Source organism: Siphateles boraxobius, unplaced genomic scaffold (assembly GCF_051911475.1).
Source record: "Siphateles boraxobius isolate OS27281-9 unplaced genomic scaffold, OSU_SipBor_1 204, whole genome shotgun sequence".
Lineage (NCBI taxonomy): Eukaryota > Metazoa > Chordata > Actinopteri > Cypriniformes > Leuciscidae > Siphateles > Siphateles boraxobius.
Genome location: NW_027508816.1, coordinates 3,380,655 through 3,407,945, shown reverse-complemented (window position 1 = coordinate 3,407,945; position 27,291 = coordinate 3,380,655). Strand labels below are relative to the sequence as shown.

General features: G+C 40.6%; 1 protein-coding gene across 1 annotated transcript in view; it reads right to left on the bottom strand.

Moving 5' to 3' along the window:
* nrxn1b (neurexin 1b) overlaps positions 1-24,506 on the bottom strand; it is a 181,610-nt gene extending 157,104 nt beyond the window's left edge. The window contains exons 1-3 of the mRNA XM_077237629.1: positions 24,374-24,506; positions 16,384-17,942; positions 1,679-1,708 (exon numbers count right to left, since the gene is read on the bottom strand). Of these exons, the coding sequence (XP_077093744.1) occupies positions 1,679-1,708; positions 16,384-17,068 (715 nt within the window). The 5' untranslated portion in view covers positions 17,069-17,942; positions 24,374-24,506. The remainder of the gene's footprint in view (positions 1-1,678; positions 1,709-16,383; positions 17,943-24,373) is intronic.
* Positions 24,507-27,291: the final 2,785 nt, after the last annotated feature.

Below are 27,291 nucleotides of genomic sequence, written 5' to 3'. Positions count from 1 at the left end.
GCCCAGAGGCCAGCTGTGTGTCAGCGTATCCGTGCCGAGGGTCTCGTCGGTCAGGGAATAGAACAACTGGCAGTGGGCGGACTCAAGGGAGGCAAACAGGTCTACCTGTGTGTCCCTGAATCGGCTCCAAATCAGCTGGACTGTATAGGGATTGAGTCTCCGACTGAGCTCGCCCAAGATATAAATGGGCGCAGAGGAGGAGATGGCGGGTCACGACCGCAATGCCAACATGGATATGCTCTCGCAGTGAGAACATGCACCATTCCCGAATTATCTCTCAGCATGCTGTTTGGCTAGGCATGAGAGACAGCAATCATGGCCGTCAGATGAAGTCAGGAGATGACCTCATCCAGACACACACGAACGTAAAGACATCTTGAAAAAGACGCTGACCGCTCGCGCTTGCTCTTTTAGCCGAAACACCCAGGGGCAAATGCTGCGCTGTGTGCACAGCAAGCTGGATGCAGACACCGCTGGAAGGCGCCTTCTCACCAGAAGAGAGATCCCACAACGAGCTGCAGGCAAAATAGCAATTAAAATGGCTGTTTTCTCCTGATAGTAATTAAAATTGTTCTTTCTAGAAATTAACTCTTCTTTAGAAGGTGAATGGAATGAGCGTTCGCTGTCACAACCGCTCGGCTCTGAAGCAAAATATGAATGAAGTGAGTAATGCCAGTCCTATTTATACCTGTATGTCCTGGTGGGTGTGACTTGGCATGCAAATCTCACTGGACAATATTCATTGGTTCGTTCTGTTACCACTTTGGAGGTGATTGGGCTCCCAGGCGAGCAACCAATGACGTCAGTCTGATGTAACGTCGAACGTGACTGACTGAATGGGAACTGAGGGCTAAAATACATGAGTGAGTAATCAACGTGTCACAGAACAGGTGCATAAATTAAATTAACAACTATGGAGACTAACTAGAAACACAGGCAAACAGAAACATGGAAAAACAAACTTAAATACATTGAAACTAAACAGAACTAAACACAAATATTACAAATACGAGCTTGACTCCCATTGCATGTTCATACAGACAGTATTCGAGACGCTACTGTAAGTTGCTGTGTGAATGGGACATTGAGACTCACACCTGTCAGTAAATGTGGTTGTCATTCCTAAAAACTGACAGTGTGAACCTAGTTAATTGCTAGAATTTTCAGTACAGCATCAAGGGCAATGTAGTTTTTCATAACGAATTCCACTGTTAAACAATTATTTTAAAACTAATTTGAAATAATGCAGGCTTATAGCTTCAATACAAGCACATACTATTGATTAACATCCTCATAGCTCACAGTATGGCTGTCTTTAAACAAGTTTTAGTTAAAAATCAATTTCCCTAAGGAGAACATGAATGGCGTTTTACTGTTGCACTCTATAGTGTACTGCTATTTCTATGAATATTCCAACCTCAAAAGATATTTGCACCTTATTGAAAAGAAACATGCCTGTTTCAGCTAATGATTATTTGCGTATTTTTGTTCATCTAAATTGAAACTCATGTTTGCTACTGGCGCACAACAACAGTCTGTCAACATCTTTATGACCAAATCATATAGAACTCCTGTGACCACCCCTACAATTAATTAATTAAGTAGCTGAAGGTACTGAGGGGAAAAGACAGGACAGGACTAAGGTAGACAAATGTGGAAAAGAAACAATAGGCCCTACCTTGGTCGCCCATCATGAGGTGTGCCAGTCCTTAAAGGAAAACAAGAGCAGAGTCAGCAAAGCATTTGGCCAGGAGCAAACTGAGAGGGTTAAAGAAAAAATTTAGTTGGGGTGCCCCTCACAAAAATGTGGGGAAATTTTGTGAGAGCCAGGAGTTATGCAATTCCAAATCCCCCCACCCCCATCCCTAAGAGCCATCATGCCAGATATTTTATAACATTACAAAATGCAATTGTAATAAACATTATTACATTATTATTTTGGTATGAAAATTCACCCACCAGTGTGGCGGATAGCCTTTTGAGATTTACTCGCCAAGCGGAAAATCTACCCGCATTTGGCGCTTGGCGGGCGTTAATTTCAGACCCTGACTATTCGGTAAATATGTTTCCATCATAGTTTATGCGCATGTTTTCTTATTGGATAAAACGTTTATCCAACTGAATTGAGTGAAAGCGTTTTTATGCGCATTTTTAGAATATTATGCGCATTTTCATCCAGTTTATTTTATGCGATATCCCTAAAATGTACATAAAAAAAGGTGGATGGAAATATAGCTATTGACTATAAGAATCAGACCAAACATTTCTCCATGAACTGCATGGAAGTTCAGGTATTTGTGTATTTAAGACTTCTATTGCAATTCATGGCAATGCATATCCATCCATCCATCTATCCATCCATCCATCAATCCATCCATCCACCCATCCATCCATCCATCCAACCATCCATCCATCCATCCATCCATCCATCCATCCATCCATCAATCAATCAATCAATCAATCAATCAATCAATCAATCAATCAATCAATCAATCAATCAATCAATCAATCAATCAATCAATCCATCCATCCATCCATCCTATCTGTAGGATCCTCCAAAGGGATGCTGGAGTTAATTCTTCCAAATGTTGCTAAACTACATTGTTTGGTGGAAGAATAATGATTTATTATCAATAAATTATTACACTGTTTTTTGAAATCGAAAATGTACTCTGCTATGATGCAGAAATAGCTGTGCCAGTACAGTTGCCCTGAACTAAATTCATTTAAATGAATAACAACATATCAAATAACATTTCCGCAGCATAGAGTAAAAGATTAAAAATATAAATCATTGATGCATAAAATTAATCAGAAAGGTAGATGTTGAGTAAAAGTTGTCCATTATGTGATGTTTGATATCTAGAATTACAGCACAGAGCAGTGCATCAGAGTAATTATTTTAGCAAAGTGATTTGTGTGAGAGATGGAGACAAAGGCCCAAATCCTGTAATCCTTCCGCCTGATCAAAGTAATGAAAAAAGCTTTTTAAATCATTTAATGGAAAGTTTGAATTTCAAATAATAAGCAGCATTCTGAGCTTTATATATATATATGTACAGCATATATATATATATATATATATATATATATATATATATATATATACTAGATACAGCAGTGTGATAAACAGACAAGCGGTTCAATTCATCAGCTCACTTATTTATGGTGAAAGATGTAGCAATTGATCTAACTTTATAATGTGTTAAGTAAAATAACACCTCAGATGTTCACAACATGAAAAGCACACATAATCCCAGTATTATTTCATATGAGCTTGAACCAAATGCTTTGAAGAAAAAATACTGTTATATATAACGCCATGTTGTGACGTGATAAGGCAACAAGCAAAAAAAAATGTTATTTTCCATGTAAATCTGACATGAGACAGGAAATGTTGTCGATCGCTTGGTTTGCTTCTGCAATGCTATAATGGTAGGCACATCAAAACTGTTTTATTGTCACATTTGTGTTGCATGTATTATATTACATGATGTAAACAAAGAGATTCCTGGCTTTCTATTTTCATTTAGAGCTGGAAAATCTGATTAATTTAAGTGAATCAGTTCATTTGGACGGTTCTTGCAAATGAACAAAATGTCATGGCATTTCAGGTATTTTTGTATAAAGGTTAATACAACCCTGTAACTCATTCATTGAGGAAAAAAAACATCATTTATATAATTATAAATTATATTACTGGATAGCTATATATTTCAAAAGATATTGATCCATAGTTATACATAATAAGGAACATTACGCATTTACTCCTCAGTCACCAGTAGTAACTAATAATTAAGAGTAATGAACTAGTTTGTAGATAATGGCAAATTGATGAATGGAATACTTCACTATTATACAACTAGTAATTACTGAATATTTTATACTTACTCCCTGATCAATTAAAATAACTACTAAGTGGTTACGTAGCACAAAATGAACACATCAAAATAATGCAGTGTTAGTAGTGTATTACAAGCCAACTGGAGATTTAACTGGAGGTAGAATTACGTCTGTGATTATGGATTTAAGAAAAATAAATCAAGCATTACATTTTGGAAACAGTGTCATATAAACCAGGGGTTCTCAAACTTTTTGGGACCAGGGACCCCTTAGAGCGGAGAAAAATTTCCAAGGACCCCCTCATAACAATAACTGTCTGTGATTAATATGCTTAAAACTATTTGTACTCTTAAATGCCATTGGAATGAATTGCATTGTAATCTTTTTCACCCTAAAAACTTAAGACCTGTTTTATAGAACAGAAACACATGTCAGTTTAAATCATGTTAATACCACTTATATACTTGTAAACATTGGGTATTGTATTCAAATTGCTTTTGGACTTAATAGCATTTACACTAAGTAATTTATCTTAAAAGCTTTCTTAAAATCAACAGCAAGACAGCAAGCACAGGCTTTTTCTAATAAAACCAAACATTAAAATTCCCCAGATTAAAATTAAAACATTAATATTTTACATTAAAATAATAGTTCACCCAAAATTTAAATTTCTGTCATCATTTACTCACCCTCAAGTTTTTCCAAACCGGAATGAGTTTCTTTCTCCTGCTGAACACAAAAGAATATATTTTGAAGAATGTCAGTAACCAAACAGTTGATGGACCCCATTGACTTCCATATGTTTGTTTTTTTTAAAGTACCAGAAACTGTTTGGTTACCCACATTCTTCAAAATATCTTCTTTTGTGTTCAGCAGGAGAAAGAAACTCATTCACGTTTGGAACAACTTGAGGGTGAGCAAATGATGACACACTTTTCATTTTTTTGGGTGAACCATCCATTTAAAATAACATTTAAATGATGTAATGTGACTTTATGTGCATCAGCTTTAAATTAATGAACTAATTGCACCTTGCATCAATGGCAGAACAATCAACAAATCATAACAGAATTAACACTGTTGCAGAACACATCCTAGTAATTAAGTTAAACCAAACTTTTATTTTGGTGGGTTGTAGTGAATAAAAGATTTTGCTACCTTGTCTTTCTCATAGAGCAAACAATTAATCAGAAAAACAAATGTGAATAAGATTACAGCAGCCGTGATTACCTAATCATGAAAAGTGCATATTACAGTTTTATTTATATTTTTCCCTTTGCATTAAAGGTACTTGCACCGTGCTTTTGCAGCGTTGAGCATTGTAGCCAATCACAGACATGTCTGTTGAATCCATCGGCCAATCAGAGGCGTTTAAACGAGTCTGAAGATGTGTTTTGCGCGAGCTCACCGAGTTCTACACTTTTCGCAAACCTGTCATTATTATTGGCAATAAACTTAAGATGCAAATAAGAGATTCACTGCAATGTATTTGATATTCTTGATGCGGCTCTGCTCTAATGCTACTCATTACGCACCGCTCTGTTTGTTGGATGACAAAAAGTTCAGCGGTCTAACGTTAGCTCATCGATGTCAAAATGATTAAAGAATGCGGGGCTTATCGTTCACAAAAGGATGTTAACAGTGAACGAACGCCTGGTAAAATGTAAGTAGATAAAGATTTAATATTTTACAACTGTAATTATTTCACTAATACAATAAAACTTTCTTTTTCTTTATTCCCTTAAATCACTTTTATAATCAATTCATTAATTTAAATAAAAATACCCAATTTTAGTTTGGGCTAAAGCCCCGAATATCCACTGACCCTAGAACCGCCCCTATTTTTGTATCAAATTAAATGCTGAAACGTTCTCAAAGTGACTCATGGTAGCCATTTTTACTCATGTAGGCCTATGCCGCCTATCAAAGACAATGAAAGCCTGTGTCCGCCATATAAAACTATAAAAAAGGTAGGCTAATTGTGACTTTTTAATCTCACAATTCTGACTTTAATGTCACAATTACCTTTTCTTTTCTTTTTTGTATTCAGTGGCGGAAACAGGCTTCCATTACAAATGACATAGGCAAGCTACTAAACGTCTTAAACAATATTAATTTAAAACAGTTTAAATAAACTGACGGATAAAAAAAAACTGAAAAATTTAAACCTAGCCTCTTAACTTTGATTTTACAACTAGGCTAGGCTACTGTATATTAGCGGATTCACTGTTCTCTCTGGATATGCGCGCGCGTTTCTGGGGGAGAGAAAGAGAGAGCAGGAGCGCACTGCCAAGAATTTCCCCTAAAATATTACAAGTTTAGATTAAGCCCAGATATAATTCACCTGCCTGTATCTTTCCAGTGATCCTGAAGACCTTGATTAGCTTGTTTGGGTGTGTTTGATTAGTTTTGTAGCTAAAATCTCCAGGACAGTGACACTTGAGCACCAGAGTTGAGGCTTTTATTTATTTAATCAATACAACAATGTTTAAGGCAGTTCATTTTATTAAAGGAACACGCCGACTTTTTGGGACTTTAGCTTATTCATCGTATCCCCCAGAGTTAGATAAGTCCATACCGTTTTCATCTCCGTGCGTCCCGTAACTCTGTCTGACGCAACCACCGCCAGCCTAGCTTAGCACAAAGACTGGAAGTAAATGGCTCCAGCTAGCATACTGCTCCCAATAAGTGACAAAATAACGCCAACATTTTCCAATTTATATGTTGTATAATATGTTTATATCTTTTAACCGTATACATACTGGGAACTATATTCTCAGAAGGCGAAGCACTGCTACTTGGGCGGAGAGATTTGCTCGCAGCACCTGAGAAGCCCCGCGGTGAGGAGCAAAGAGTTCGCTCAGAGTGTTGCGCTAATCACTACGCCCAAGTAGCAGTGCTTCGCCTTCTGAGAATATAGTTCCCAGTATGTATACAGTTAAAAGATGTCTGTGTCTCATATGACCTTGTTATTTGTACACACTGTGACTATACAAATCACAACATATAAATAGGAAAATGTTGGCGTTATTTTGCCACTTATTGGGAGCAGTATGCTAGCTAGAGCCATTTACTTCCAGTCTCTGTGCTAAGCTAGGTTAGCGGTGGGTGCGTCAGACAGAGTTACGGACGCACGGTGATGAAAAGGGTATCTATGGACTTATCTAAATCTGGGGGATACGGTGAATATGCTAAAGTCCCAAAAAGTCGGCGTGTTCGCCTGAAATACATATTAATATGTTTTATATTCTTAAAATGTAAAAGAGGCAGGGTTGTGGTTTAAATTATGTTCTGTTATAAATATACATGCAGCAGTGAAAATAATCACTGTAAGTCCTGCCAGAACCACATTTGTGTGGCTATTAATATGTTTAAGGGTGCTTTCACACCTGTAGTTTGGTTCATTTGGTCCGGACTAAGGGCGAAAATTATACTTTGTATCATTTTCAGGCGTCTTGGTTCCTTTTCACACCACACTGATTGCTCTGGTCTGAATCAGTTGATAAGTTGATGAAACAAACCAAAATGCAGTCACTTGACAACATCCACATCACTCGTTGGCCAGATGTGTCTTGAACATATTTCCACAACTGCACTTCGATTGGTCAGAATTAAGGTGCGGGAAAATTCCAACAGAACTCCCGGAAGTTAACAAAGAGGAAAATCCGGCAGACATGCGGAGAATTCGCTCACAATTTATGTTCAGAATCAGCAGGAGCTTTATCCTTTCGCAAATCCCCCCATAAACAACAAAGTCTAGACACGATATAAATAAGAAATTCTCTGTGCAGTGCGGACAACTTCAGTGTTTATGATTATATTTTAGTGAGAGTGCAGAACGTCCTGGTTGCGTATGCAACCCACCGTTCCCTGAAGGAGGGAACGGAGGACGTAGTCGACGGTCGACTGAATTGGGAGATCGCTAGAGAGCCTGTCTTCTTCGAGTACTATTGAACGAGCCAATGTAATTGGCGTGCGTGATTCGCATCACACACTCCGCCCCCGCGGCGCGGGTATAAATACGGAAGTGGATGCACGCACTAGTTGCTTTTCGCTGAGGAGCCGAGAGTAACCCGGGGTCAGCGGTGGTCCAGCGGTAGTGGCAAGGGGACTACGTCCTCCGTTCCCTCCTTCAGGGAACGGTGGGTTGCATACGCAACCAGGACGTTCCCTTTCAGTCGAGAACGTCAGACGTAGTCGACGGTCGACTGAATTGGGATCACCCATTGAACACGCCACTAACGCTGCCACCTTCCAGTGCCTAAACCAAAGCCTCCTGATGCCCCCGCAAACTTAAGGCGGGGAAGGACAGGGCTTAGGCCAGGGAAGTCACTGCTGTTCCCACAGGACCACTGGGAAAGCGTTCCCCGTACGTTGGAAGGAAGGGACGCTGCGGAAGCCACATCCAACCCAGAGGGAAGTAATGTGGAGAATACACATATGAACTGGGTGGAAACCGGGCAGTCTAACATATGGAATGTCACTGGGGTGGCTCCAGCCTAAGACGGGGGGAGACACACCGGACAGTGACGGCAGAGAGACTCTGCCGAGGGAAGACACGGGCTCACCGCAGGGAGCCGTATCGTGGAAGAATACACATATGGGGTCACCGAAGGGACCGCAACATATGGACCCAGCCTAACACAGGTTCCACACTGCTTACGAGTGGTAGGCCTAACACCAGACGTTCCGCACGTCCAACGTCGGAGGGGTGTGGAGGAACTCAACAGGGTTCAATTTTAAGGGAACTCAACTGGAGTAAAAAGGCGCACGTATCCAGTCCATAGGAGGGGAATGGCGCAGCAAGCCGACACTTGAACCGGGCTCACGGTGAAACTGGCTTCATGAGAAGGGAGCCCACGTGAGGCAGCGGTTCAACTAGGTGTCGTCCAGCCCCCAACTCTAGAAACTGTTTAGCAAAGTATATCGTCAACGCCCAGGCGGAGCACTTTACACTCATCATAGAGGAGCTCAACACCTAAGTGGACATGTTGCATCTCGGATCTTTGCCGAAATGAAGGCAAGCACTAAGTGCAACTTCGCATGGAAACAGCCTTCCCTCTCTGCTGAATTCCAACAGATACTTGAAGAGCTGGTCTGAGGTCTATGACTTGCATTCTGTACACATCCAAGCGAACGGACAGAGAAGCCAGGGCTGGATCTGCCTCCTCCAGGGCAGCGCTTGCAGGCTCACCACCTGCTCCTATTACGGGAGAGGTAGGAACCTTGGGCACAATCCGAGCCGGGGTCTCAGCTTGTGAGAGTTAGCCGGCCCAGACTCCAGGCACAATACGTTGACCGAAAGCGAGCAAGTCCCTACCCTCTAGTAGAGACCACGCGAGCAGGAGAACTGATATAACAGAATTTTTAACTCACTGCCTGCAGTGGCTCAGGGGCGGTCTCTGCAGTGCAGTCGCACCAGGGACAAGGCCCAAGAGGATAAAGAGGGACACAAGGATTTACAAGACCTTGCTCCTCAGGAACCTGACGATCAGAACATGCTTCTGCATACTTCTGCAACACGATGAGCGTCGTTTAAACACCGAGGCAACATCATTTTGAGGGTGAAGGAAAACAGCCTACTGCAACCCATTTTGCAGGAAAGAGAGCACTGAAGTGATCGAAAGCTTTCAGGATCTCCTCTGGAGAGAAGACGCACTCAACGACTAGGTTCCACTTCTAAAGGCGTAAGCACGCTACCCAATTCTAGGGGGTGCTCGCAGAAGTGATGGTAACTATCACATGTTCTTGTGATAGCCACCTGAACCTCCGCGTTCAGATGTAAGACCACCCGGAATCTCCGGGGGAAGAACGCGTGTGCCATCGTGCCCCGTCCCCGAAAGAGTTCTCAGGGGAAGTCAGGAAGGCTGTTGAAGGGAACCAGGTCTAGTTGGGCCAATAAGGGGCAACTATGAAGACCTGTTCCTCTCCTGACTTGGCACGTAGGTGCAAGCGACGGGCGCAAAAGACAGGAGCATTGCTCAACACAACATGTGAAGTTCACTGGGCTTCAGGAGCATTTTCTGCTCAGCACTTGGGTGTGACAAGTTCACTGAGCTTCAGGAGCATTCCTGCTCAACACCTGAGTGTGATAAACTCACCGAGCTTCAGGAGCATTTCTGCTCAACACTTGAGTACGAAGAACCTCACTGAGCGACAGGAGCATTTCTGCTCAGCACTTGAGTGTGACAAGTTCACTGAACTTCAGGAGCATTCCTGCTCAACACCTGAGTGTGATAAACTCACTGAGTTTCAGGAGCATTTCTGCTCAACACTTGAGTGCGAAGAATTTCACTGAACGACAGGAGCATTTCTGCTCAGCACTTGAGTGTGACAAGTTCACTGAGCTTCAGGAGCATTACTGCTCAACACCTGAGTGTGATAAACTCACTGAGCTTCAGGAGCATTTCTGCTCAACACTTGAGTGCGAGGAACTTCACTGAGCACCAGGAGCATTTCTGCTCAGCACTGCGTGTGATGAATTCACTGAGCTACCTGTGATGGACTCACTGAGCTACAGGAGCATTGCTGCTCAACACCTGAGTGCGATGAACTTCACTGAGTTTCAGGAGCAATTCTGCTCAACATGAAGAGTGATGATTTCACTGACTTGCAGGCGCAAGGCGACCATGAGTCGCAGTCACTTTTAGAAGGCTCACTGGGGTTAAACGCATTTCTGCGGGCCCCTGGGGCAGCTGAGTCCCAGTGTTTGTCCAAGGGTAGTCCGCTCGGTTTACCCAAACACTGGCGGAAAAATAAAACCGGGGGGGGCAACTGAGCGGCCCCGGAATGGTCATGACCCAGCCGGACCCAGGGGATGGAGTCTCCACTTGCCCAGGCTATCACTGTCGTGAGGCTCGATGGCGGCACGATTGAGTAAGCGGGAGGAGTGGAACAAGGCGCCCTCAGAAGCGTCTGACTCCAAGGAGGAGGTGACGGGTGAGTTTGTGACATGCAGGGGAAGCTTGCGCAACGGTCGCAATGTCTAACAACTCGAGGCACGAATGCCCGTGTAGTCAGGGGTCGCCCAGGCCCCCGTTAAAACACGCCCTTTGTACATGGCCCCTCTGTTGAAGAGGGTTTGGCAGCAGACCGGGATGAACTATAGTCACACAGGGTGAGCTGCTCTGCCACGGTCACCTCGGGACTCGATCGTGAAGCTAGCGCTGAAGCGGTCACATATGGAGGGAGCCAAAGGCTGCGACTACCATATACCCCAGGAGCCTCTGAAAGTTCTTTCAGTGGGACCCTTTCTCACTTCAACACCAGCTGAACACAATCTCATTGGAGAGACATGTTGGACCGAGTACCTCTCCAAAACTAGAAAAGAGATACTCAGCCCGTGGGCGAGATTACTCTCTTCCAGTTGACCTGAAGACCCAACGGGCTCTGGAGCACTCGAGGGGAAGGACACTGCACTGATACTCCACCCTTAGACGCACCACACAGGATGGCCTGCGGTGCGGGAGGTAGAGATCTGAAGCACCTGTCTTTCAGGTCAAAGCTGCAGACCAATCTTGGGCCAAGATGGTCACGACCCACCCCCTAGTAGCACGAAGAACGAGTTTACAACTGGCCTTCGTACCGGCTGGAGGAGCGGCTATATCAAATCCTTCGCCAGCAGGATAAGATAAGCACGCACAAGTCAGGAGCACTGCTCAACACTCGGTGTGATGAATATCACTGAATTTTCAGGAGCACGTCTGCTCAACACCTAATGTGATGACTATCACTGACTTGAGCGGGGTAGCCGAGCCTGAGGTGGGGCAGCAAAGTAGAGAGAGTGGTGTTAGTGTGCTGTGCAACACTTACCTGTCACCACAAGCGGCAGAAGGCGCATGAGAAGGCGGATGACCGGGTACTCGAACGCACCAAGCTGCCTGCTGGCGACCAAGGGGGAGCTGAGGGGTGTAAGGCTATACAGGGTCACACCCGCCAGACTGGCCCTCTTGGGACCCAGGAACAGATGAAATTGCTCTCTCTTTGAAGTGTGGGTACCGCTTGCTCCGCTTTTTTTTTTTTTTTTTTTTTTTTTTTAGGGAGCCAGCGGCGGAACAGACACACACACAAACAAAGGCTCCACCCGGCCCTCACCCGGGGGGAGGGAGTGATCGTGCCACTCCAAGAGCATCTCATCCATTCCTGGGCGGCCCGCTCCGGAATGCTTTCGCTGTCGCTTGCCACCTGGCTTGGCAGCGCCTGGAGCGGGCTGGGCGTCTCTACTGCGGCCGGCTCCCTGCTGAGGCCTGGGTAGAGGCTGCTGCGGAGGGCCAGCAGGAGCGGCGGCCGGAGAACGCCCACGGCGACGAGCAGGCGGAGGAGCTGCCACCGGCGGCGGGTGGAGGCAGCAGCTGGCCACCGGGGCAGGATGTGCCGGATGACCTCCGCCTGCGCTTGAGTGGCAGAGAACTGTTTGATGCAGCTCTCCACCGCGTCGCCGACCAGCCCAACCTGGGAAATTGGGGAGACCAGGAACCGAACCTTGTCCGCATCCGCCATACCAACCAGGCTGAGCCAACGAAGGCGCTACTGGACCACCAAGGTGGACATCGCCAGACCGATCACGCACGCTACGACACCCGTACCCCGGAGGGTGAGGTCGGATGCAGTGCGGTGCTCACCTATGAGCGCACGGTCTGGATTACCCTCGTGCATGCCATGGGTGCCCTAGCCTGCAGCAACGCCATGGCACGCAAGAGGAAGGGGCTTGCCCACAGGCTTTGTAAGCTCTGCCCGTCGGAACGGACGAAACTCACAGGCCTTAGGGGGGAGACGAGGATCCCCCCAAAAGGCAGCGGCCGCCGGACACAGGTGCCCCTGTGTCGACAGACCGCTCCAATGGAGGGACACCTCGCAACCCTTCACCGTTCCTCCATCAAGGGTAATGAGGGGGAAAAGCTATTCAGGCAGTTTCTGGCAGAGAAAGATGCTGTTCACCACCTGATAAGCTCTCCATGCATTTCGGGAAAGAAAGGCACTGGGGCGGCGAGCTGAGAACCAGCGCGGCCCGCCCCAAGATACCAAACTCCAGATTCCAACCGAGACTGAACGGGACACGGTGGAGGTTCCACTCGAGCCCGGCAGCCTCGGCGGCCCGTTTCAGCATAGCTGATAATTCTGGATCCGGCTCGGGCAACATTGAACTCCCGGAGGGAGACAATGCAGCCGAGTCATCATCTCTAGAAGTCAGCTCACCCTCCGATGCTGCAATCGGCGTCCTGTCCTCCAGGGGAGCCCCGAGTGAAACCGCTGGCCCACCCATTACAGATGGACCAGCAGACAACACAGGAGGCTCCAGTGGTTGCAGTGGAAGGGAGGAGTGAGGAGCCCACAGGGAATGGTTACCGGGCGGGACATCCAACACTATCCTCCGGTCACCCATCCCACACAGCACCCGAGGGTGGGGCATGGTAATGGGGACTCGCTCTCCGCGAACGAAGGCGAGTCTCGCCCTCAACACTGCGACAGTCATGTTCCCACAGTGAAAACATGAGCTGTCCACAAAAGCTGTCTCAGCGTGCTGTAAGTCCAAACACGTGACACAACAGTTGTGACCATCAGAGAGAGACAGGGAACGAACGCACCCAGAAACGCACGGGCGGAATGACATCTTGAAAAAGACGCAAACGCACCCGTGTTGCTCTTTCAGAAAATAGGACCGTCACCAGTGCCGGAGCACACAGGGGAATGACCGCGGCAACACTGAACAGAGAACTGAAACAGTGAAGCACTCACTTTTCCGCCCTCTAACCAGCCATCAACACACACAAACATTTAGAAATTTGTTGCTGTTAAAACAGCAGTTGAGAGCTCAAAGCTCGCGATCACCGCTGCACTCGCGCTGTAGAACACCAGCACTGGGAGAGTCTTCCTGAAGAACACCGACACACTCGCTCGTTGTAGACAACAGCACTCTCAGAGACATCAAACGATCGGCTCCGAAGCGAAAGGCAACTAGTGCGTGCATCCACTTCCGTATTTATACCCGCGCCGCGGGGGCGGAGTGTGTGATGCGAATCACGCACGCCAATTACATTGGCTCGTTCAATAGTACTCGAAGAAGACAGGCTCTCTAGCGATCTCCCAATTCAGTCGACCGTCGACTACGTCTGACGTTCTCGACTGAAAGGGAACGCGGTAAGTCAGTCATGGCTAAATAATAATTTTTTTGACTACGGCGGCTGGTTTAGTCCAAAAATGCGCAGTTCTTTGGCATTTGGGTCTGTTCGAGGTCGGATCACGTTCTCACCACAAACGAACTGCTCCAGAGTTCGCTTGAAAGTGTACCCACTTATTTGGTCCGCTTTTGGTGCGCACCCGAGTGCGATTGCTGCTTTCACACCTGCGCAAACGAACCGCACCAAGGGGGAAAACGAACTCTAGTGCGATTCAACCCAACTAAATGAGGCAGGTGTGAAAGCACCCTAAGAGTTTTTAAATGAAAACGAAAACAGGCAGAGTGGTTTTTTATAACATATTTAGTTTTATTGTTGCCTAAAATGTACATTTTACGAGCCGATCTTTGTGTACCTGGGATTGAGAAACGCCCCATATATTCATCTGGTGTTGGGCAGGGAGTGCTGAGGCTTCCCCCTGGAGAATTGCCCTTTCCCTTTTTTATTGTTTAAAGTAGTTACACTTGAGTATTTTTTTTTCTTCATCCTTTTTTCATCCAATTTCTTCTTTTAAGACAATGTATTTTACGCTGCTCAACTTATAGGCAACTACTAGCCACTGAAATGTAATGAATGTTTTCATCTAATATTTCATGATGAATACTTTTCTGTAATAAAATGCTTGCAAAGCCATCTCGAATGGCAGGCAGATGTAAGTGTAATAATCATATGACTGCATTCCCAGAAAAATACAGAAGAGGATAAAACTTGCATGTATTGACACACAGTACTCATCTAAAAAAACAACTAAGCTAAGCATCTTTTTGAATCACAACTGTTATATGTAATGTAAACCAGTTAGACTTCACTGTTATACAACATGATCACTTCTCCAGTGCTGTGCTATTCTCAGCCTGAACGGGAATTAAAATCATATTCTGGAACTGATACTTTAAACTGTTTTATGATGTTCATTAAAGGTCAAACTCACAATAAGGCAGTTTTCATTAACACTACATTATGCATTAGTTAAGAAGATGTCTCTACAGCATTGATTCATCTTTGTTAATGTTAATTTACACTACTCTCTTAACATTTAATAGTGCATATGTTAACATTATCTGATGCATTATTTAACATACATAGGTGATGATCAACGCCTATTTATAACATTTATTAACTAAAATAGTAATTTCTTCCACCTGAGAAATATTATTTTGAGATGAGATTGGTTGGAAACAGCAATGCAATCTAATGGATTCACCTGTGATGTAAAAATACTAGTATATTTTCTATAGCTTAATACTAATAAAATGTTTTCTTAGAAGTGGAGTCTATGTTCGTAGGCTCTTTACAAAATAAAAGTATTATGATATGGCTGGAATGTGAAATTAAAAGCCATGTAAACTTTTAATGTTAAACATTGTATATGTGTAAATTAACAAAAAGCAAAAATTAATTAATGTTATAAAGATGTATTGTTCATTGTATGTCAATGAATACAACCACAAAACATTAATAACTTCAAACATTTCATAATTAATACATAATGAATTATTTTTTCTTCTTTCTTTTTTTACTTTAACGCAATGCTCTGATTAAATTGCTTATTATCATGCTTATTATTAGGATATTGGGTGTTTATTAGTACTTATAAAGCACATATTAATGCCTTATTCTACATCCCTTAATTACTAACTACCGGTATTAATAAAATAAATTTAAAATAACTGTTTTCTGTGGATATATGTTTTGTAACATAAGAAATGTCTTTACTGTCACTTAATTTTTTTTGAAAATCTTACCCCAAACTTTTAAACAGTAGCGTATCAATATTTCCACCAATATCTGAACTGTTTTCAACATTGATAATGATCAGAAATATTCACAATAAATCATCATATTATAGTGATTTCTGAAGGATCATGTGACACTGAAGACTGGAGTAATGATGCTGAAAATTCAGCTTTGATCACAGGAATAAATTACACTTTACTATATATTTACAAAGAAATCAGCTGTTTTACATTATAATATTATTTCACAATTTTTACAATTTTTGATAAAATAAAAAGCAGAAGACGCTCTTGCAAAAACGTAACTATTCCAAACTTTTGCTCACCAGCGTAGAAGCTTGTAAGAATGTAAATAAAAAATACAAAGAGAAAAATAAATAATGATAAAAGTAAAAAATACAAAGCGTACAAAAAAAAACACACTGGAATACAAAATAATTAAAACCATTAGGACAAAATGGATTTAAAATGTTTAGATGTTGTGAATCTTTAATATGAGAAGAGTCTAGGAGCATAGAAAGAGAAAGTTTGAGTTATCTGAACTCAAGCACAGGCAGAAATGCATGAGTTAGTCTTGGTTTCCACATGATTTGCACCTTTCTCAGTGTTTCTGAACACAGATGTCTTACCTTCACTGCAGTCCTTCCCCTGATAGCCGGTGTGAGAGCAGTCGCATGTCGGCTGGTCGTTCACAACACTGCATACGCCTCCATTCAAGCACAAGTAGTCTGAGCCGCAGAGCCCGGCGCTGGTGACGAGGACGGGCTCAGAACGGTTTACTTCCAGCTCTGTTATCCAGCCCATAAAGGGAGCGTGTTCTTTCACAGTGTCCGATGTCAGCTGTAACGTCTCGGGAGGAATCCCGCCGAGAAACAAGGGACTGAAGACGGTCATATCCCGGCGTTTGGACTTCACCTCCACACACTTGATTTCCTCATCAACGACGAGGGTGGTGTTGGTGAAGTTCCTCCTGATCGCGACCGAATGCCACTGGTCGTCGCTGATGAGAACATCTGAAAGCACGCAAGCCGGCTCGGCACAGAAAATGGAAAAGCACAGTCTGAGTTTCCCCGTGTGTATGTGCAGCTCGAGGAAATCGCAGAAGCCTTCGTCGTCAAAGTACACCAGGAGGCCCTTCACACTCTTGGTTTTCACGCTGAAGCTCATGTGACTCTCACAGCAAGCGTTCCACGTGGGAAACGAGGCCCACTGTCCGTCTGACCCCGGGAAACTGAGAGCGGCGCCGGCGTCCAGCGCACACACCACCAGCCCGATCCAGAGGAGGCGAGCGCCTCGGCACACTGGAGGAGTCATGTTATATCTTAGCGTGTGTTCACACTTGTGCTTGTACTCCGCTCCTGTCTATCTAGATAAGTATTTAATGCATGTGTCTATACAAAAAAGAGGAGGGAAAAAACAATCTAACCTGATATTTACTGGAGACAAATGGGACAACTAGACAAATCTCTTTTACATATTTCAGCATCTTTATAAATCATCACGGATGAGAAGATATTCCACATTATTGCCCATATCAAGATCGATTCTTATGTCTCAAAGATTATATGTATAGCCTAAATGAATAACACAATATGGATAAGGGCGTAGGGTTTCGTTTGTTATGTTTGCGTGTACAATCTTACATACATCATAAAGCAAAAACGCACCAGCTCATCCTTTCATTTAAAAAAAAGAAAACGGTCCGGTTCACATAGCGTTCACACTGTCATTTTTAACTCTGAAAACAAAAAACGTGCCGAACATCCAAAACGATGTTGTGTGCTGGGTTAAATGCGTACGGTATTGTTACCACCTGAGAACTGGTAAAGAGCTGTAAAGAGGATCTGCTGCGAGGAGACGCGGTTCGGTTCGGTCCGCTTGTTTGGTTCGGATGCCAGCGTTCACATTTATTCAAATGAACCGCACTAACAGAACAAACGCACCAAAGTTCGCTTTAATTCAACCAAACCTGCCAAGTGTGAACACAGACTTAGAAAGATTGTTTCTGGGACATATCCTGACCACAATCTCCAAACTCCAGAAGCCAAACGTTGTTTAGAGACACGTTACGGTCCTCATGTTATCAGCCTTATTGTGCCATCACTGTGTGTTGTGTCTGAACGTGTGGGTTAAATCCTGTTTCAGACGAAGCACAGACGCCATCTCTGATCCCTCCACACAGGACACACTGGAGAGAAACACATAAAACAGTTCAGCTGATAATCAGTGTGTTTTCCCAGATCGCAAGTTCTTTCGTTATCATCAGTTCAACGAGTCTGTGTTTCCCGAAACCATCGATCCAATTAACATTCGCAAACATCATCTCAGAGTTGTGTGTTTGAGCGACAGATCTCGACCTGTGGTTAGAAGCAGTTTCTAGTTTGCATCACATGTGGACTCAATAAATCCCGATCTTGAGTAAAATTAAGCAAGCTGACATTCATTACAATTTATATCTCTTATTTAGAATACATAAAAATGTAATTTACGCCTTTTAGTTTGTCAAGAGATTTAAAGCACCGTTTTTGAAGAGTGCGCATGTGTGAACGAGCTCTAAGAACGAGTCTATGATTGAATCTGGAGATAAAGCAAAATAACTAAAAAAAAGAGAAATAGTCGTCAGATGCCATTTCTGTAATTTATAGCAAAACATCTAGCATTAATTCGATCTCAAACAGATTCATTAAAAGTAGTTATTACTCCATCATCTGCGTGACGTCATTAACCAACGTGGTTGAACGACAGGTTCGCGACAATAGTTTCAGGAAACAGTCGTGACTAGCTATTGATTTCTTCAACGCTGCATCGTACTATAGTAGTGAAGCCGCGAGTTACGGCGTTATACAGGAAACACACACAGGCTGAGAGATCTTCTGAGATTGATCCAGATAATCAGTGGAGTAGGGAACGTTAACGCATCAGATACTGAATTTCAGGATGATCTGACTTTTCAAAACCAAAGTCTGAAGATTATTCCAGTTATGAATAACTTATTCAGTTATATACTTCCTTATTATTATTTTACATTCCTAATAAATTCATGAGTTTCTTCTGCAAATGTTTCCATTACAGTTAATGTGCATTTCTTTTTGTATAATAAAAGAGAAATAAAAAAGAATGATCCATGTGGAGATGTTATTCACATCAAGGCGTTTAAAGCTTTGTATCCCAAAATGAACATATAGTTTTTCATAAAACAACCAAAGATGAAAAACCAATGCAACCCATTTAAAATACTATTCTACTTACATTATTATTATGCATAAGTTTCAGAAAATTGCATCAAATTACAAAGTTGATATATGTCATGTTTTGGAAATACAAATAAGAGTCAAATCCAATAGATCATCGTCAAAACGGCACGAAGCCCTTTGCATTTCTTACGCATCTTCATAATTATTTTAGTAGCTTAAATTTAACAAGTTATAGTAACACTTTATAATACTGTTCCTTCATTAATTAATAACTACACAGGAACAAATGAGTAACGCAATATTAACACTCTAGTAACTTCTATTAACTAACAAGAATCACTAATTAATGAATTAGTAAGTAATAGCGCTCAGTTAAATGTGATAGTTCACTATTAGCTAATCAATAACTACTGTTTTTTTATACTTCCCATAGAGGACTATAAGTAGTAGGCTACTACAGGTTCATAATTAACATGAATAATGCATAATGTCTAATTAATTCTGAAGTGAAGATCACGGTAACCCACTATTAATGAATCAAGTGTTACCAAATGCATCGGAAGGTATTACTATCTAGAACCTTAAAAAAAAAACTTACAATGATTTAAGTAATTACTAGATATTTATCATGCTTTTCACTTTAGATACTGATCCAAATGAGTAGTTCCTTTAGAAAGATGTAGTAACACTTGAGTCATTACTAGTGGGTTACTGTGATCTTCCCTTCGGAATTAATTATAGCCTACATTATGCATTATTCATGTTAATTATGAACAGAGCCGGATTAAATAAATGGACTACACTAGGCAGGCTGCATTTTTTGGGGCCCCCTTCATCTATGTTATTTATGAATTGAAATCTGAAACTTACCAAAGTTACTAATAAAAGTTAATTCACATTTTACATAGCCTAGTCTTTGGTTACAAATTGGTTGTTTGTATGCCAAAATAAGTCATGTGTTGTATATTAAACAGTCTATCAGACTATTTTTTGATATTCATTATTTATACGTCATTACACGGCTCTATTAAATGCTATCAAATTATCCTCATCTTATCCATTGGGAGTGTCATTGTTAAGGCAGTAGTACCAGTAAATAACCAGAAAATAACCAATGTCAGTAAACTATGTAAACAGAGCAAATAAGTTTATCTTATTTGCTCTGTTTACATTTAATCAACACATTTAATTAAGATTATCTGCAAAATGCAATAGCTTACAACATTTATAAACGTTGTAATTAAGAACAAGAAGGCAAACATGACCCCTTCACATTCATCAAGACCATTTAGAAACTGTCTAACAATAAATAATAATAAATATAAGGATGGAGGATTTAAACTATGGAAAACTAAAGGTATTCAGACTATTAAAGACTTGTATATGGATGTAAAACTTCTTACATTTCAAGAATTGTGTGATAAACACCAGATTCCCAAAACATTTTTTTTTAAATATTCACAGCTTAAAAGTTTTGTCTTGGACCTGAAAACACCTGAACACCTGAAAAACTCAATCAAATGTCTAGCAATATTCCTGATATATGTACAAAATGCCAAAATTATAAAGGAACTCTAATTCACTGTCTATGGCAATGTTCTGATATACAGACGTTCTGGAAGGATGTCATAAACTGTTTGTCAGAACTGTTTAATCTTAAAATATCACTTTGTGCCAAACTTTGTGTACTGTTGACAACAGTCTGTTGTTGACGGCGCCACAGCGTCTTCCGCCGCATCTTCCACCGTGTCTCCGGGCTCGGCCTCTGGCTCTGCTGACTCGAGCAGGTTCACAGCTGTCGGACGGCTGCCCGACAGAAACTTCTGTAAAGCCCCCCGCTGTCTCTTTTTGTTCCTCTTCATTTTTTGTCTTTTTACGTTTTGCCGCACCCGAAAGCATATTGAATGTTAGCCTACTCAAAACACACCTGCCTGCTAGCTTTGTTGTCCCGCTCTGACCGCCGCTGACGTCCCCTCGGACTTAACTGGCTGGTGTGGTGGCGCCTCTACACCGTAAAAACTAATTAGTTCAGTTTACTTAATTAAATTGTGTAAACTCGTTGCCTTAATTTAAGTAAGCATAACTTAATTACATCAAGTTCTTCTTACTTAATCTATTAAGTTTTGTCAACTTAATTCTATCTGTGATCTGAGGAAGTGTACTCCCAGAGTGCATTGCGGCATGAATAAATTAATTGCTTTGTTTTACCATTTTTGGCTTTATTTAACTATAATTGGGGTTATACTGACAAGAGACAGCAAATAAAATTGCAATGGTCTAATTAATTAAAGTAATTTTTAAAAAAACGTGTTACCATTGTTGTGGTTTGCATGCTGAATGTTGAAGTCTGTGTGTATATAGAGGGATTATATCAACCCAATTAAAAATTAATGCCATAAGTGTTTGCAATTAAAATGTAAAAAGATCATTATTTAACATGATAATCATGCTATACATCATAAATACATTAATTAAGAACATGGAAATAATTTAAGTATAAATACTGTATATAATATATATTACTTCACTTCCTGTGAAATCAAATAACTGTGATTTCATGTTGCATCACTGCATCAATTGGAGGAGAATCAGAATTATATAAATTAAGTTCGAAGTGCCCAACCAAATGGAACACTAATCACAATAATGGTGAGGAATTTTAGGCTGATTTTAGGAAATCAACGTGAATTTATGAAGTCAGCTTATGTGACGTTCTCACAAAATGTTTAGTTGTATTGACAATAACATTAAATAAGACAGAAAAATGAGTGTATGCAACTAAGAAGAATGATGACTGCAGAAGTGGAAGAAATTAGTGAAAAGTCTATTAAGAATTGCCCTGCATCAAAAACCATTTGCCCCGCCTGCTTTTTTTTTTTTTTTTTTTTTTTTTTTTTTTTTTTTGCTTTGGCAAAATGGTACTCAAACCAGTCAAGTAATGTTTAATAGGGGTTTCTAAGTAATGAAGGCATAGCATGCAAACAGTACAGATTACTCATTTTTTTAAAGTAAGTTCAACACATTGTCGGAGATTAATTAAAGTTAACTAAACAATAGTTAGTAAGAACAATGTTAGATTTTACAGTGTATATATATACAGTCATGGGCTGGCGTTAATGTGACGTAATGTATGATGTATGATAATTTCTATGGTTAAGATAAACATCATCACTATTTTTAGTTAATTAATAAATATTGAAATAAATTGTTGATAGGACATTTGCACATTTTTTAATTTTTTAATTTTTGTCCCTCTGTCTGGGCCCCATCCCACCAATCGGGCCCTAGACACGTGCCTAGTTTGCCTTTGCGTTAATCCGGCTCTGATTATGAACCTGTGTACAGTAGTTCTTATAGTCCTCTGGGAAATATGATAAAATAGTAGGTACTGATTAGCTAAGCACTATTACTAATTAATTCATTAATTAGAGTTTCTTCTTAGTTAATAGCAGTTACTAGAGTGTTAATGCGTTACTCATTTGTTGCTGTGTAGTTATTCATTAATGAAGGAACAGTATTATAAAGTGTTACCCAAGTTATTCACAATATTTTCATTATTATACTTAATTTTCCTGAACATGTACAAATGTCTTGAAATAAATGACTTCAGTGTGTATGAGATGAGAGATCCTCTAAATCTGGCTTGTTCCGGCACAAATGAAGCGCTGATCTTGAGGAAGAACTAGTTGCTTCCAGCAGTGTTTCTCTGAGACACACCAACACATTCTAGACCTCTCTTATCAAATCAAAATAACCAAATAATAAGCTTTTATGTTATTCTGGCTTATTTTCATGCTTGGTTTGTCTTATTTAAAGTAATTGTGAGTCCCTGGTTGAGAACCAGCGCTCTATCTCACTCCTCTATTTCAGGTGCTGGAGTCTCTAATAACCGGCGGATGACTTTACACTGACGACACGCATGAGTTTAGTATTGTTTACACCACTGACGTCACTAAAGCTTGAGTGTTTGCCATACAAATATGGTAACACTTTACAATAAGGTCCCATTAATTCAAGACAGGACATTAACTAACAATGAGCAATATGTTTGACACAATATTTACTCATCTTTGTTTACATTAGTTCATAGAAATGCAGCTGTTGATGTTGAGTTCATAAAAGTGCAGGTCTATTAAATAATATTAACAGATACGTCTTTTGATTTTAATAATGCATTAAAATGAACACCAATATTAACTTTAGAAATATTTTATTGTTAGTTCATGTTAACTAATGTAGTTAACAAATGGAACCTTATTGTAAAGTGTTACCAAAAATATAAGGTTTATTTTTACAGTGCCATTGTTACACATGCTACGTAGTTACTGTAGTAATAACTATTATGCTTAATTACATGCATTTAACCCTGAACCAAACCCAACCCTAATCCTGACCCTATAGTATGTTACTTACTATTACTCAGTTCTTAAATGTATAATTACATTGAAATACTGACAGCTTAAAATAAAGTGTAACAAAATATTTATCAGGTCAAAGCAAGTTGTCACATTTATATGAGAGAAAGTGGTCACAGATTTGATTTGTTGTCATTCCATTAAGTAAACAATTTTTTGTCTCATTAATGGTATTATTCATAAATGCTTTACTTTGTTTATTTAATGTAATTAATGGATATGTTGTAGAAGTTGGTTATTCATGTTTCCTACAAAGTTTATAGTCAATAAACACCAGGTGACCACTGTGACAACATGCCCCACTACAGAAATCTTTTGCTCCTGTCGATGTCGAATAGTTTTGTAAACAAGTATTCAATGGATGTATCTATACAAAAAAGGAAAATAAACCTTTCTAACCGGATATTTACTGGAGACAAACGTGACAAATAGCCAAATCTCTTTTACATATTTCAGCATCTGTATAAATCATCACGGATGAGAAGATATTCCACATTATTGTCCATATCGAGATTGATTCTTATGTCTCAACGATTTTATGTAGGCTATAGCCTAAATCAATAACACAATCTGGATAAGGGCGTAGGGTTTCGTTTGTTATGTTTGCGTGTACAATCTTACTTCATAAAGCTATAGCTCATCCTTTTATGTCCAGATGTATAATAATACAGATGCGCAGTGTTTATTAGTCATTAATGGAGATCCAGATGCGATAGAAACGCCCCATACGCAGCAAAACTCATATTCCTCAAGATAAGATCAGATTCAAATATATTCATGTTTAATGTATGTTATAAAGCGTATGCCATCATCATACAGCATTCATCGAGCTCATCCGAATCCATTCACGACAGAAAGCTATTGATAATTCCGTACACAAGCGAAACTATATTCATCGTGGCACATGCAAGCGCATCTGTTTCTGTGACTAAACATTTGTGATTTTTGCTGAAAATAGATGCACAACATACACAAAAAAGATCGTTCAAATGACAAGAAAATTGGTTTACCCAGGACGCCGTGGCTCCCGTCGGGCGATGAAGACGATAGTTTTACAAAGTTATTGTTGAGGTGAAGCTGTGAGGAGAAAATGTCTGCTAAATAAAGCCCTCGATGATGATGTGGACCCTTTCCTCAGACTGTGATGACGCATTTTAACCTGGTTTTAACGGTCATCGGCATCGTAAATCGTAAAGTTTTTTTATATATATATATATTTTCTAATGTATGAACATGTTTAACCCCATACTTTGTATTATATTACCTGTGCATCTAAAAAAAAAAGAAAAAAAAAAAGAAAAGTTAACTGCTGTGACCTGTGAGGGTAATGGACCCTTTCCCCAGACTGTGATGATGCGTTGTGGTTTTAACGGTCATCAGCATCGTAAATCCTGAAAAGTTTATATATATATATATATATATATATATATATTTTAATCCATGTACATTTATAACACTATACCTTGTATTATATTATCTATGCAACAAATGATACAACAAAAAAAACTACTTAACAATGCCGTGAGGGTGTTTCTAACACAGCGGCTGTGTGAGTGACTGTAAAATTAACATCTTTATTCCAATTGCCGTAATACATTTTTTTCTCTTTTAGAAAGTTGTGGAAACACTTGTGGTTGTTTTTTCTTTTGCTATTCGAGCATATTGGAACACTAAAACATATGTCATAATCGTATACATACTCCGGGTCACGTGACTCGAGTCTGGCTCTGCAGCACCTCGGACAGCGCGCGCGCTTGAAGCTTGGTCGTGCGTCAGTCCGCACGACCGCGAAGGTGCGCGCGGATAAAATGACGTCATCACGGTGCGGTCTATCGTATTCACCTTATTTTCCACCGCCCACACCGCGATGACGTCATTTTTAAATCCACCTTTGGCTGCCTGGAGTCCAGTTGTTTCTGTGAATTGCAGCGATCCATTTGCTTCTCTGTTCTTTAGCTTTCTGCAGTCTGTAAAAAATATAGCTCTTATTTCTTGTCAAATCTAGTTGTTGTCAATCGCAAAGCTGTTTCCCGTTTTAGATGCGTTTTGTGTTTTTCGCGGCATACGAAAAAAGCGGCCGAGAAGTGCAAAACAAACACAATTCCGAAAACAAAACTTATAAACGCAATGTAAAGACTAAAACCAAATTAACAAGTTGGAAAACACAATAACAATTCCGAAAACAAAATAACAAATCAGAAAATGTAGCCTATTATGTATTGAAGTCATAATGTAGGCTATTAAGTAAGAAAATGTATATATTAATGTAATATTGTCGCAAAACATGCAATTTTATATTTTACTAATATATAATCCTCCCTCTTTGTGCACTGCAACATTATACGAAAACCTGGATGTGCGGTTTAAAGTCTTTAAGCACAACAGCGAGTGCTTCTCTTCGCAGAATTTACAATAAATTGGTTAGACAAACAATGCAGGAAAAAGTGAAAAATCTCATATCCGAACAACACTGATAGATTTAATTTCCACAAACAAACCTGACAGATTCATAAAAACATATAATTTAGTCACTGGCCTATCTGACCATAATATAACTTTAATTGCAAGAAAATTGACAAAGAAAATACTAAGTTTATAGATCTAAATTGGAATTCATTTAAACTTGAAAAACGGACTGAATTTGAGACAGCTAAAGGCTGTTGCTGGGATGAGCTCCAACAATATGTGATAAGCTGATGTCCACTATTGGGTGTATTGTGGATAAATTCATTAAAAAGCAAAGAAATAAACAAAAAAAAATCCCAAAGAAAATTTTCAGCCCTCCATGGATGAATGTTAATATTAGAAAATTAACGAAAAAGAGGCACCATGCCCTGACAATTTTTATCAAGACTCGAAGGAACATTGATCTGAAAATATCTAAACAGCCTAAACCGCCACGAGAAATAAACATGACCTTAGAATGGGTGAAAACAGCATTAGCCTACTGGTAGTGGTACTGGTTTTGAGAACACCAGCTTCTCAAAAGAGATTTATAACCTACACACAGCTCTTCTTAAAAAATATAGTTGCGTTTTGGTCCAGCCTCTCACCAATCTTATTAATATTTCCATTAAATCTGGGCAATTCCCAGATGGGTGGAAAATGCTTTGGTTAACACCTCTTTTTAAATCTGGAGATGATCAAATGTCTTGTAATTATAGATGTATAATTCTTCCAGTGTTTTTAAAGTCCTGGAGAAGATTGTGTCAGAGTAACTGATGCACTATCATGAGATTACCGTGATCGGAGTCCTCTGGGCTCAACCGTTTGTCATGATTCTGCCTTCTTGTCCTTGAATTCCCCTAGTCATGAGGCAGGATCATGACAGACCCATGTTTTGTGTACAAGCGAATGGTCTGTTGTTTGGGCCATGTGCTTGAGTTGTCTCGTTATGTAACTCCGCCCCTTGTTTCCCTCGTCTTGTCATTATTGTCTAGTCAGATTCACCTGTCCTCGTCATTAGCGTTCCCTATTTAATCCCCTTGTTGTGCCTGTTCATTGTTTGTTGTATCATACCTTGACTTACTTTGTGTGAAACAAACCGTGAGTTACCTGTTGAAAGTCTTGTCAAGAAAGAAGTGTTTGATCCTGTCTTAGCTGTTAGTTTACTGAGTATTAGTCAAGTATTGTCTATCCTGTCTTGTTTTGCCCCATCGTGGGTTTTGTTTTCTGTTTTTGTCATCAATAAACCCCTGTTTTAGTTATTTGGTGTCTGCTCTTGGGTTCGTCCTTCAACCTCATAACACCGTTCTGCTGAATCTGCTGTTTATTAACCAAAAATATTAAACAATCACTTGACAAGGGAAATGTAGTTGGTATTTCTAGATCTAAAAAAGACCTCAATTTCCAAATTAGCTAAGTTCAATTTATCTAAACAGTCATTGTCTTGGTTTGAATCATATTTTACAATGTTATAATTAATAAT